General features: G+C 38.7%; 1 protein-coding gene across 10 annotated transcripts in view; it reads left to right on the forward strand.

The window, feature by feature from the left end:
• The window catches only part of fam135a (family with sequence similarity 135 member A), an 89754-nt gene that overhangs the window by 49835 nt on the left and 25115 nt on the right, over nucleotides 1-14804 (forward strand). For 9 of the 10 annotated variants that reach the window (XR_008385195.1, XM_053619706.1, XM_053619705.1 and 6 more), the window contains 4 exons: nucleotides 2979-3118; nucleotides 3235-3305; nucleotides 6293-6466; nucleotides 12773-12899. Coding sequence is in view for 9 of the 10 variants with exons in the window: in XM_053619706.1 (XP_053475681.1) it covers nucleotides 2979-3118; nucleotides 3235-3305; nucleotides 6293-6466; nucleotides 12773-12899 (512 nt within the window). In the remaining variant the exon portion in view is untranslated. Of the gene's footprint in view, nucleotides 1-2958; nucleotides 3119-3234; nucleotides 3306-6292; nucleotides 6467-12772; nucleotides 12900-14804 lie in introns of all 10 variants that reach the window. The other variant, XM_053619709.1, reaches the window with a different exon arrangement.

Here is a 14804-nt window from a genome sequence, read left to right on the forward strand (position 1 = left end):
CCAAGCGGTCTTTTATGGATGCCCTGGACGATGTCTGGAATCCACCTCTCTGGACAGCCAGAACGTGGAAGCTGACTGGGCAGCCCTCAGAGAACTGGTCTACGACACAGCTACTGAAATTCTGGGTCTTTCATCCAGAAAGCACAAAGATTGGTTTGATGAGAACAGTGAAGACATTAAGCAGTTGCTGAACAAGAAACACCATCTCCATCAAGCCTACCTCAACAACCCTTCATCCACCTCCAAGAAAGATGCGTACAAAAATGTATGCAGACTGGTACAGCAGAAACTCCGCCAGATGCAAAACACATGGATGAGTTACAAAGCTGATGAGATCCAAGGCTATGCAGACAGGCATGAAAAGAAGAGATTCTATGATGCTTTGAAAGAAGTGTACAGACCCACGTCATCAGGTTCATGTCCTCTCCTCAGCGCAGATGGGAATACATTGATCACTGACAAGAAAAAGATTCTTGAACGGTGGGCACCGTCCTGAACCGACCTTCAGCCATCAATGATGAAGCCATCAGATGTCTCCCTAAAAATACCCATCGACGAAGCACTGGATGATCCTCCAACCTTGCTTGAGACCCAGAAAGCGATACGCCTCCTCTCCAGTGGGAAAGCTCCCGGCTCAGACTCCATCCCAGCAGAGGTCTACAAGGAAGGAGGCACAGCTTTAACACAGTGGCTTCATCAGCTCTTCCTACTGTTGTGGCAACAAGAGACGACCCCCCAGGATTTCAAAGATGCCTCCATCATTCATTTGTACAAGAGCAAAGGGAACTGCCAGTCCTGTGGCAACCACCGTGGCATATCATTACTATCCACCGCAGGCAAGATTCTTGCCTGGGTTCTGCTGAACCGCCTGAATGCTCACCTCGACCAAGGGCTTCTACCAGAGAGCCAGTGTGGATTCCGGAAAGAGCGCGGTACCATCGACATGGTGTTTGCAGCATGGCAGCTACAAGAGAAATGTATGGAACAGAACGCTGACCTCTTCTCTACCTATGTAGACCTGACCAAGGCCTTTGACACTGTCATCAGAGAAGGCCTTTGGAAAATCATGGCGAAGTACGGATGCCCAAGGAAGTTCATAGCCATGGTGCAGCAGTTCCATGACGGCATGCAGGCAAGAGTCCAAGACAACGGAGAAGCGTCTCAGCCATTCCCAGTTTCCAATGGTGTCAAGCAGGGTTGTGTCCTGGCACCGACCGTGTTCAGCCTCATGTTCTCCGCAATGCTGACTGACGCCTTTAGAGACGGTGATGTTGGGATAGGCATCAAGTACCGCACAGATGATAATCTGTTCAACCTCAGGAGGCTTCAAGTGAAAACCAAGGTTTCGACAGACATCATAAGAGACTTCCTTTTTGGTGATGACTGTGCCCTTAAAGCTAGCACAGAAGCGGATATGCAATGCAGCGTTAACAGGTTCTCCAGTGCCTGCACAAACTTCGGTCTCACCATCAGCACCAAGAAGACTGATGTCATACATCAGCCAGCCCCAGGGAAGCCCTATACAGAGCCCAACATCACTGTCAGTGGTCAGAGACTGAAAACAGTGACCAAGTCCACCTACCTCGGCAGCACATTGTCACAAAATGTCACAATAGATGACGAAGTTAACGTCCGCATTGCGAGAGCCAGCTCAGCTTTCGGGAGACTGTATGCCAAGGATTGGAACCGAAGAGGCATCACCATCCACACCAAGCTGAAAGTGTACAGGGCATTTGTGCTCCCCACATTGCTGTATGCATGCGAAATGTGGGCAGTGTACCAACGTCATGCCAGGAAACTGAACCATTTTCACACCACCAGTCTCAGGAAAATCCTCGGCATAAAGCGGCAGAACAAAGTCCCAGACACTGTGGTTCTCAATCAAGCAAGCCTCCCTAGCGTCTTCACCATCTTGATGACTACCCAGCTATGCTCAGCAGGACATGTGGTACGCATGACAGACCAGCGTCTACCAAAGAGACTCTCCTATGGCGAGCTCCAGCAAGGTCAGCGTTGCCAAGGAGGTCAAAAGAAACGCTTCAAAGATACCCTCAAAGCCTCACTGAAAGCGTTTAACATCAATCCTGCCTCCTGGGAACAGACTGCATTGGATCGTGACGCCTGGCACTCCTCCATCCACAGGGGCACTTTGCTGTGTGAGACAAATCGGACAGCTGCGGCCAAACGAAAGAGGCAAGCCAGAAAAACCCGTGCTAGCAACCCTCCCGGAGACGTCCACCTCATCCCCTGCCCCACCTGCCATAGGACTTTCCGTGCAAAGATTGGCCTAACCAGCCATCTACGCATCCATCATCTCTGATGACAAAATGGTCTTTGTCGCTACAACGGACAACAACAAACAAAAGCAGTGAGGGTGAATTGAGCTGAGCATGTAGTGAGGAATGTTGTGGGAATGAGAGCATACCAAAAGAAACAGCAATTTCCATGGCAGAGGTTCAATGAGAGACTGTTGTTATTATTATTATTAATTAGATTATTTGCCATAGTTAATTTATTTATTTCTAAATAATTAACTACCAACTTGTTCATGGCCCCAGTTGGACAAATCTAGGAATGTGTTAAAAGGCATATTTTAAGTGAAAGCCAATCAAAACTGTAAAAGAACTTGACAAAGTAATTCCTTTTTGACATTATAAATTTTACAGTCAAGTGGTACCCAAATTATGATTAATCAGATGCTCACACAGTTAACTATTTCAGTGAACAACCTTTTAATTGTTCTTGAATAGGTGTTACATGTACTAATAATTTAACAGTTCTGATGTAATATAAACTAAAAATGTAAAACAAAAAAATCAGAAGAATAAAACATTATAAATTAACAATAAAAAAGGAAATCTTGCAAGAATTCCGTGGCTGTTCATTCAAGATCTAGTGAAACTTATTAAATGCAATTAAAAAATATTCACAGATATCTGTATCTCATAGCTTGTTCAGTGTTGTGCTCCGTTTTATAGATTCAGATATGGTCGTTCCGGCATCTGTGCAAGGTGATGTCATCTACAGCAAAACCTTTCAGATTCTCTACAAGAATGAAGAAATAGTAGTCAATGATGTTCTCATATTTAAGGTGATGATGCTACTAGATGAGAAGAAGGTGAGCTTCATCTTCATTTACATCAAAGTTTCCCATAAGGGACACAGTGAATGTGTAAATTCATTTTTGAAGATCATAAGAAAATGTCTAAACATTAGTCTGTTTCTCCTCTTCAGGTGGAAGAGTCCTTAAATGATATGGATTTTCAGCTCTCTCTGGACCTCTACTTTGCAGATGGTGATTACATGTATGTAGTGAAATTTAATTATTTTAGTATGAACTTGGTTAAAGCATACTCTTGTAGAACACATTATGTAGATGGTGAAGGGAAAATTTAGTTTATATCTATATAAGGGTCAGTGACAGGATTCTGAAATGGCTTTTTCAAAATCATAAAAATCTGGCATATTTTGTTTTTACAATAATTCAAATATGTTTGATAAAAAACTTTAATATAAACATTAAATTAAATTATTTAAATGTTTGTTTGTTTTTTTTTTTACCAAGTTAACCAATTCTTTCCCATAAAAAAGCCATGTGCTCTGGCCATGATATTTAATATAAGCCCTGTACCCATAAACTTTAATATATACATTAAATTAAATTATTTAAATGTTTTTCTGTTTGTTTTTTTAACCAAATCAACCAATGCTTTCCCATAAAAAAGTCATGTGCTCTGGCCATGATATTTAAAATAATATTACCTTTACATGGATATAATACTTTGACATGTTATTTGTAGTACAGTGAAATGCTTTACAAATTAGTTTTCTTACCACACAAGGCCATTATGCAGCTTTTAATAAAACAAAATGTTCAGGGGATTTTTGAGGTCATACCACATGATGGTCAGTTTCATTAACAACACAAGAACAGCATAAAATATGATTATTTTCCAACTTTTAAAGAGTGGTACTGACCAGTTATGTGTCCTCAGATGCTGAACTGGTCGTGTTTTTTTTTGTTTGTTTGCTTTTTATTTTTCAAAATTAAAGTCTTAAAATTGCCTTTTCTTTTCAGTTACACCATATGATTTTTCACAAAACAATTATCAACAGACAATATTGTGATGGAAATAATTGGAAATATTATGATATAAATGATAATGGAAATGCATTGGAATTTTGTTCAGCAATACAGAATAGTCATGGAATTATGCCAAGCATGATAACTTTTAAGTTAAAAAAATTTTCAAGTAATTTTAATTAGGTTTTCAAAGGAGATGTTATGGGTGGACTATCACACCATATGATATTTTTAGACTTTAAATGTAAAAAAATAATAATAATAATAATTTTTTTTTTAATTAAGTTGTTCCATATACAGTATCTCACAAAAGTGAGTACACCCCTCACATTTTTGTAAATATTTGATTATATCTTTTCATGTGATAACACTGAAGAAATGACACTTTGCTACAATGTAGTCAGTGTACAGCTTGTTTAACAGTGTAAATTTGCTGTCCCCTCAAAATAACTCAACACACAGCCATTAATGTCTAAACCGCTGGCAACAAAAGTGAGTACACTCCTAAGTGAAAATGTCCAAATTGGGCCCAATTAGCCATTTTCCCTCCCTGGTGTCATGTGACTTGTTAGTGTTACAAGGTCTCAGGTGTGAATGGGGAGCAGATGTGTTAAATTTGGTGTCATCGCTTTCACACTCCCTCATACTGGTCACTGGAATTTCAACATGGCACTTCATGGCAAAGAACTCTCTGAGGATCTGAAAAAAAGAATTGTTGCTCTACATAAAGATGGCCTAGGCTATAAGAAGATTGCCAAGACCCTGACACTGAGCTACAGCATGGTGGCCAAGACTATACAGCGGTTTAACAGGACAGGTTCCACTCAGAACAGGCCTCGCCACGGTCGACCAAAGAAGTTGAGTGGACGTGCTTAGCGTCATATCCAGAGGTTGTGTTTGGGAAATAGACGTATGAGTGCTGCCAGCATTGCTGCAGAGGTTGAAGGGGTGGGGGGTCAGCCTGTCAGTGCTCAGACCATACTCTGCACGCTGCATCAAATTGGTCTGCATGGCTGTCGTCCCAGAAGGAAGCCTCTTCTAAAGATGATGCACAAGAAATCCCGCAAACAGTCTGCTGAAGACAAGCAGACTAAGGACATGGCTTACTGGAACCATGTCCTGTGGTCTGGTGAGTCCAAGATAAAATTATTTGGTTCAGATGGTGTCAAGCGTGTGTGGCGGCAACCAGGTGAGGAGTACAAAGACAAGTGTCTTGCCTACAGTCAAGCATGGTGGGGGGAGTGTCATGGTCTGGGGCTGCATAAGTGCTGCCGGCACTGGGGAGCTACAGTTCATTGAGAGAACCATGAATGCCAACATGTACTGTGACATACTGAAGCAGAGCATGATCCTCTCCCTTCAGAGACTGGGCCGCAGGTCAGTATTCCAGCATGATGATAACTTTTGCCTTGCTAAAAAAGCTGAGGGTGAAGGTGATGGACTGGCCAAGCATGTCTCCAGACCTAAACCCTATTGAGCATCTGTGGGGAATCCTCAAACGGAAGGTGGAGGAGCACAAGTCCTCTAACATCCACCAGCTCCGTGATGTCGTCATGGAGGAGTGGAAGAGGAGTCCAGTGGCAACCTGTGAAGCTCTGGTGAACTCCATGCCCAAGAGGGTTAAGGCAGTGCTGGAAAATAATGGTGGCCACACAAAAATATTGACACTTTGGGCCCAATTGGACATTTTCAATTAGGTGTGTACTCACTTTTGTTGCCAGCAGTTTAGACATTAATGGCTGTGTGTTGAGTTATTTTGAGGGGACAGCAAATTTACACTGTTATACAAGCTGTACACTCACTACATTACATTGTAGCAAAGTGTCATTTCTTCAGTGTTGTCACATGTAAAGATATAATCAAATATTTACAAAAATGTGAGGGGTGTACTCACTTTTGAGATACTATATATTAGAGGTACTATAGATACATGGTACCTTAAAAAAATGTAATAAATATTTTAAAATAAAAAATACAAATGGACAAAATTCACCCATAAATAAAGTATTTCAACATCAAAACCCGTTCTTGGATACTATTTTCGTTATTGATTAATTCAATAAAATTTTATTTGTATAGCACTTTTAACAATGGCCATTGGTCACAATTAGCTTTACAGAAATATAAATATATATTAAATATAACATTTAAATTTATACCTAGATAATATAATTTGTGTAATGTTATGTCATGTTTGTGTTTCCTTAGGCCAGAGGATTCTAGGTCACTGCAGAGTATCAGCAGTCGGACTTTGCGATTGCATTTTAGTCTCCATAGAGGCATGCACCAGCACATCAATGTCATGTTTGACTACTTTCACCTATCGATCATCTCCGTCACCATCCACGCCTCTCTGGTCGCACTGCATCAACCCCTCATTAGGTCAGAAAAGGGTCTGGGCCCTGTTTTCCTAAACCATTCCTTTTATACTACTTTCCAAAATCTGACCGTGCAACAGTGGATCATGATGAATATTCTGATTTTTCAGAAACTTTTACTTGTTTAATACACAGCAGTTTTACTACACACATACTTCAGGTCACAAGCATAGAAGTCAGTTTCATAAATTCAAAAGATATTTCACAAAAGGTCAATTTGATGTGTATTTAAGTCAGTATTAGCCAAAGATGTTTTTGCAGACTATTCCATTTGTTTCCAGTGTTGTAATCTAACACATGAAAAATACCCCATTTGTGTCTCTTAAGTCTACATTATTTACAATTTCCTAATTTAGCATACATGATTCATTTAGCTTCTGTATGAAATAAGCTAAAGTCATTAAAGCAAACTAATAATCATTCATTTGCACACTATTTCTGCAAACATTTAGTCAGTTACCTTCAGGTCTGTCACAGCAACCCACTGCAATTCCTCACCTGGCTGCCAGAGGTCCCATTCACCAGAATACAAGGTTACCTAGGAAACTGCCTAGGAAACCTAGGAAAAGTTTCTCATGAAACTGTCTCTGCAGACTATTTATAGACTTCTACAGCAATCACTCATTAAAAATGTTTATTGCTCATCTGATAAGTTTAAACCATGTTCCAGATTGTGTATATTGACCCAAGGCTATTCTACTGCCTTTTGTATTATCCCTCTTTCAATATTTTCCCAACATGGATCCAGCGGAAGTACAAAAATTGCAGTCCACAATATCTGAAAAAGGGAAAATGTTAGAGGCTCACTCCCAACAACTTCAAACAATGTCCAATGTCATTGAAGACTTGATACAGGTTTGCCACAGCACTGTCCCTCAAACAAGCACCACCTCAGCCACTGTAGAACAAACACAGGCCTCTGCTCATATGGGAATGCCAGCCAAACTGCACATTGTGCTGCCTGAGAAATATGATGGCTTAACAGGAAAGTGCAAGGGATTTTTAATGCCATGTGCAATGCATTTTCTAGCATGTCCCACAAAATGCAGAAAATATTTTATTTGTTCTGACTGTCCTAGCTGGAAAGGCTCTTAACCTAGGCCATGGTAATGTTCCACAGTGAATCTGTGTTTCTACATTTATCAAATCAACATTTATATTACAGAATTTTTCTTTTTTTTAGAGAAGTCTTTGATCACCCATCAGGCCAGAGGACAACTGTTGTCACTATGGCAAGGACAGACTATGCATTCACATTCTGCTGTCTAGTGGCTAAAGGTGGGTGAAATGAACCTGCATTGAAAATAGCTTTTTGACATGGCCTCAAAAGGCAAAGTTTGTAAGGATGATGCAGAACGGTTACCAAGTCACCCCACGAGTGAGCATTTCCTCCATTATCTCTAGATTAAGTTCATGGTGCTGGTCTTTGTATACTGTAGTTCAAGAGAAATCGGTCATACAGCCTTTTTTTGACTAGGGCATTGCAGGGGAAACTTCAAGGCTTCATGGAACAACTGAAAATCCCTGTAATACCATGCACATTCCTAATAGCATTCAAACCCTGGACAGGCTCCTGTTTAAATTGGGGGAAATTTCAGATTGCACTATCGGTGTATGCATTGTTGTCTTCACATTGAATTAACTCTGTCTTTGGTACCCAAAGCCCAAAGTATTTGGGTACCCATTGCCTATGCAGCACAAAGCCACCAGCTTATGAAGAAGGGGTGAATTAACACCTTGGCTTATCCTTAGCATTATCCTGTCTCACCACTCATGTAGAGTCTGGATATGGACAAGGAAATGCAGATCTCAGGAGACTTCTCACAAATATTTTCAACAAAACCAATGGCTCCAAATTACCTGCTTACCATTGATGGGACTGTGCAATAGATTTGTCACCAGCAATACAAAGTAAAGTGTACTCTTTATCCCTTCCTAAAATCTGAGAGAAATAATGCAATTTAGAGGCACTTCAGCTTGGGTACATCTATCGCTCCACCTCTGGCAACAGCCATGTTCAGTGAAGGAATTGCAGCGGTCTCTAGGCTTTGCTCATTTTTACCTGTGTTACATTTGTGGGTTCAGATAGAAGCAGTGCCCCTGATGTCACCCTTTAAGGGAAAATTGAAAGAACTTAAAATAGACAAAACTGCTAAAGGAGCATTTACATATTTGTAATTCACCAGCATATTTATTACCTAGGGTTAGAGGTGAGTCTAACCAAAGAGTGTGAAATGAGTGTGTGCAGTGCAGCACAGTGAGATTTCAGTAATGACATACCATTCACCTACAGACTTTCTATCTCTTTTTAGTGTTAGGAATACCCAGCTCATTGACCATTTATAGCATATATATTGTTGTCCTTGTCAGTATATTTTATATCAGTATTTTCATGGTAGTGTCACAAACGCACATGAGTATGCTTGATTTGCAAAAAATAATGACTCAGCATTCATTCATCTTGGTGAATGAAAATATTTTTTCAATATAGATTAAATTATCTAGTATTTCCTATTATGATATTACAATAAACGAAATATTGTTAGTAAGCCTATTTCTAAACATTTTACTCATTCCAGGTTTAAAATAGTCTTGTTCTACAGTCAGATCATTTTTCTAATTTTAAGCAAAATTCTTTTAATATTTAAATCTTCAAAAGTTTAACAGCATTTAAAAACAGGTTTAATGTTCTATATGTAACACACTGTCCACTTTATTAGTAACATCTGCACATTTATGCAGTTATCTAATCAGCCATCAGCACAATGCTGATGTGCCATCAGCGCAATGCTAAATAAATAAAATGTCGATATATATCAAGAGCTTTGGGTAATGTTCACATACAACATCAAAATAAAGAAAGAGTGTGATCTTAAAAGTGATGACACCTTTTCCAGATTTAGCTAGATTTAGGGTCAATGAAGCATCAGCTAGCTGATTGAAGACAAGCTCAAGACTGCTGAGGTGTTCTTCCCAACTAGGTGAATAGATTACATCATCTAAGTAGGCCTTACAGTTGGGGATTCCTGACGACACTTTTTGCATTAAACGCTGGAAGGTAACAGGTGCATTCCGCATTCCAAAAGCTATTACAGTATATTGAAGAAAATTGTCAGGTGTGACAAAGGTGGAAATCTTAGGCATGAGGTGTTAAAGGTACCTGTCAATATCCTTTGAGACAGTCTAGCTTGGTGACATATCTGGCTGAACTGACTCCATCAACACAGTCCTCCATTTGGGGTAGAACAAAGGAGTCTAGTTTGGGTTTGGTAATGCTGTTTAGAAATCGACCAATATTTATTTATTTTTATTTTTTATATCCGGTACCGATTATTTGCGTGTTTATGTGCTCGATAACATATATTTATCTATTGTTTTACTTCTGTTTTTGTCACAGTAATAACAATACTTAACTGAACAACCGTTTTATTTATAACAATTTTGTCAATTTCTCTTCCTCCTTGCATACAAAACAAAACAACTCTTATTTATACACCAACAAATAGAGGGGTCTGAAAGAGTGAAAAAAATAAAGTGCACTGTTACTAAAAGTGTCTTTTTTTTTTTTTTTAAATAAAAGCTTTGATGAGGTAAACAAACGGGTAAAAATAAATAAAGCACATAAATAATTTTAACAAATTTAAAAAAAACAAAAAAACAACAAAAAAAAACATAATCTAAACCACCTGAAAAAGAATAACATTGCTAGACAACTACTTCACTGGAATGAGTATACATTGTCAGGAAAGTAACAAACAAAACAGTGTATACATCATTGCAATTATCGAGTCCATCTCAACTGGTATGTTATCAGAATTATTAATATTGTTTTTGTCGATCTAGATTATGAAATACCTAGGAATTTCACACGTTGCAGAGTTTATGAATGTTGCAAAAAACATTAAGTGAGCAAAAATTCTGTGGGAGGGAACGACTTGTTGATAATAGAGGTCAGAGGAAAATGGCCAGATTGGTTTGAGCTGCCAGGAAGGATATGATGACTCAAGTGATCACCGTTTACAACCATTATGAACAGAAAAATATCTCCGCATACACAAAACAAAGTGCATGATCACCTTAGATTCTTGTTCTTGGCTTATAGGAGTGGAATCTGATGTGGTCTTCTGTTGTTGTAGCACACCCTCCTCAGGGTTTGAAATGTTGTGCATCCTAAGATGACTTTCTGCACACCAAAGTTTAAAGAGTGTTTATCTGAGTTATTATAGACTTCCTGTCAGCTCAAACCAGCTCTCCTCTGACCTCTCACATCATCAATGTTGTAGACCCCTAGCACCATTCTGTGTAAACTCTAGAGACTGTTGTATGTGAAAATCCTAGCAGCTTCTAAAATACTCAAACCAACCCGTCTGGCACCAACCATGCAATAGGTAAAGTCACAGAGATGACATTTTTTCCCCCCATTTTGATGGTTGATGTGAACATCAACCTGAAGCTCTTGACCTGTATCTGCATGATTTGATGCACTGTGCTGCTGCCACATATTTGGCTTATTGGAAACTGCATGAATGTACACATGCTCCTAATAAAGTGGATGGTGATTGTATAATAAATATAATTTATAATCTCATAATAAGACATTAAAAATATTTGTCTTTGTTCAAGATATTTTTACTTGCTAAGAGATTTTTTGCAACAAACAATTCAAAATCCAACATCATGTTATAAAAACATATTCATGCTCAGTTGTACGTTCTAGACTTGCAATCAATACTCTATATAGACTATATTTAGTAGATTCCATCTCATGATAAATACCAATTTTTTGCTGCTTTTATCAATGCAGCTGAATGCTCACGCTCATCACCACATAGTTGTCTGATCGCATTTCAGAAGTGTTCAAGCAAATGTTATTTAATGAGCATTTAAGGCATGTTTCACAGCTGGTGTGGATTTAAATATCAGAAGTTTGTGTGTGGCTTGTGTGTCTCATAAAAGCTTTCAGTGTGACTTGGCATTAGTAGCAACAACTGAGCTGTCACAAATAAAGTTGTTAAGTCTGTTGTATTTAGTTCATATTTGGATAATGTGGCCTATTTATGTCGAAGTGGGATAACACAAATAGGGCATCTGCTTGAAGGCAGAGAACTACCATTTTATTACCATTGGGTTAATGCAGACAATTTTAGTTTAAAGTGCAGCACTAGCTAGACTTTAGTTCTGCTTTAACACAATCATCTCCCTGGTTCTAGTTGCCAAGCCAGACCAAATGACTCCCTTGCAGTTAGATTTTAGATTTTCTATCCAACAGGCCCCAGACAGTGAAAATGGGTGATTGAACATCCTCCATTCTGAGCATTGGTGCTTCCCAGGGCTGCATGCCTATTCACTCTATACACCCATAACTGTGCCCCCCCCTTGTGGAGGTAATTCAATCATCAAATTTTGATTTGCAGATACAGATTTTCACATACAACTGTGGTAAGCCTGATCACAAAAGACAACGAGTCAGCCTACAAGAGGGGGAGTGAAAATCCAACAACTGATCCTCAGTGTCTGCAAAACTATAGCGCTAATGACTGAAGCAGAGGAATCATATACAATGTACATAAAGGGAACTGAGGTTAAGTGAGCAGATTAAAGTTTTATGTAGTAGAGGAGCTCCCATTTGCTAATGTAAAGTGAGCCTAGCAGCACCTCTACATCTTAAGAAAGCTCATGAAGGCCACATTTTTGTCACAATCTCACAAGCCATTTTATAGCAGCATTACAGTCTGCCATGGCAAATGCTCAGCTAGTTACCCTAAGGCCTTGCAGCACATGAAAACCTTAGAGACCATCCATGTTACTGCGCTCACTGACATCAAAAGCATTGGAGTCTGAAGAGTGCATAAACAATCATTAAAAACAACACTCACCCTAGCCATCAGGAAAATGTTACAGTTGTGCTGCCTTACAATTAGACTAGCAAACAGCTACCCCCAAGCTGAGAGACTGCTGAACTCTGATATACCGGCAACTATCAGGACTTGAGCCTCTGGCACGTTTTTACCCAATAGGACTTACCTGCGTGGCTTTTAAAGTGTCTTTATTTTTTTTATTTTTAAGTGTGTAATGTAGCACTGAAATGGCTCACTACCTCATTGACTCAGTTGATTTCACCGGAAGATATGTGTTTTTGCTGGAAAGCATGCTGTAAATTTAGGAACTGTTTACATACATAAATTATGTGAATTATAGCTGCAATGAAAGAGAATTCAAAGGGTTCAAAGTTTATTTGTTGTGTGGTAGCACTGGTAAAAGAAAAAAATTCTGACCTTTAGAATGTGTGTTAATCCATGTTATCATGCAGTTTCCCCCGGCTTGGGAAAAGCACCTGGCTAAACCGCAATGTACCAGCACAGGGCAAAGACCTCCTGATCCCCACGCTGGAGAATGTGGTATTTGGCTGCACCTATGTCAAGCAGCTGTCCCAAGATGTAAGCATGCTTATGCACACCCACAAATGCAGCCAGTGTTTTATAAAAGAAACAGTGTTTTATTATCACTCTTGTAACCGATAATAAAACCCAAGTATTTTGGTGCCTTATTAATTACTAATAACATTTTGAATGTTTTTTCTAAATATCAGTAGGCCTGTCATGATTATGTTCTCGACTTATTGTACGGTATATGGATATGACCTCGAACATTTTGCTGCCCGTTGTGTTTCTGTGCACGTTTGTTAACATACAAACACCATATCGCCATATCACCATATCGAGTTCGGCGAGTAGAGACGGATGCAAATGTATTTTAAGCATTTTATTTGAGAGGCAGGTAAACCAGTAAACAGATCACAGGCACAGGTCAGGAGATCAGCGAATAGCAAAAACAGGGTTAATCCAAAATACACAAACGAGAAAACGCAACTAGAGCAATAACTTGGAGAAGTCAAGTGGCAAAACGCTGAACTTCATGCAGCTCTCGGAGCACTGGTGTCACACCAAAAGTTTAGTCATTTGTGCTGCTTCTGTCCTCTCATCTGCTCTAGGGCTGTCAAATTAATATTCAAACTTTCAAACATTTGTTGAATTTAAGAAAAAAATGCACATTCGAATGCAAAAACTGCCTTTGAATTTAAGATGTGTAGCAAGCTTATCTTTTGCTTTTAATTAAACATACTGTTGAAAAAAAAAGGACACAAGATTAACAATGTTATTAACTAACAATGTTTTTTGAAGAAGAACAGTCTAGAAAGAATACTGTAGTTCTAGTGTTCTCAATTGTATCCAGTCATAGTTAATAATGTTGGGGATTGACCCGCTTAAGCTGTGTGAGCTGAAGCTGAACAGTGAATGAACAGCTGTAAACTGAAGCGCTTTACTATCGGGATAATTAACTCACCCAAAAGGATCCTATACACATATGAGCTTAATCAGACATCTACACAACATAAATCTAATGTTACAACTAGAGATGTACCGATTATCGGCTGATAAAGACTATTTTTCCCGCTGTCGGCCGATAGTTTAAAAACATCCTATGATCATGGCCGATTATATCCTGTCAATCAAAAGAGCGCGAGATCTCGTGCTGTGTGTAAAGACGATGTCTCTTGTGTGGAATGATAACAAAACTGCAGTTTGTAATCTCTGTAAGCTCTGCACCGCTAAAATTTTACAACAGAAGTGAGCAGTAACACGTTAATAACATTCAGTAAGTTAAGAAATCTTATTTTAATCTTCAGAATTAAGTTCATGTGTCAATGTTAATTTGAGTAACGTGTTTTCTATTTATGAGACCAGTTAGTGTGAAACAACTTGTTGAAATGGAGAGAATAAAGTTTTTATTTGCATTTTTTCAGAATTGGGGAATTAATTATTATTAATTTAAAAGAAGGCATAAAAGGCAGAACTATCGGTATCGGCCAATATCACTCTAAATAATTGGTTATCGTATCAGCTGAGAAATTTCGTATCGGCGCATCTCTAGTTACAACTTGCTTCTGCACAAAATGACACAAGTGAACTTGAACTTAAGTAAGGCGTTAGGTAGAATGGTAAATCACATTATGAACATTATCTTTCTGTAACACGGACAATGAATAACTAAAGCATAAAGAATGCACTATATTGTATTACAATGGTGTACTCACTGTAATGTTATTTCAGGAAATCAGGTTTTCACAACAAAGGGCAGTTTTCACTTTTTTATGTGTTTTAAATTAGTATATAAAATGTGTATATTTGGTTTAATTTAGCATTTTCTCATTAACTAAAATGCTGTTGACTAATATTGGCATTTTAGATGAGTAAAATTTACTAAAATTATTAAATATGATAACTAAATATTGACTAAGTATTAAGGATATTTTCGTCCGAAGACAAAAACGACAATAATCA

Source organism: Ictalurus furcatus, chromosome 29 (assembly GCF_023375685.1).
Source record: "Ictalurus furcatus strain D&B chromosome 29, Billie_1.0, whole genome shotgun sequence".
Classification (NCBI taxonomy): Eukaryota; Metazoa; Chordata; class Actinopteri; order Siluriformes; family Ictaluridae; genus Ictalurus; species Ictalurus furcatus.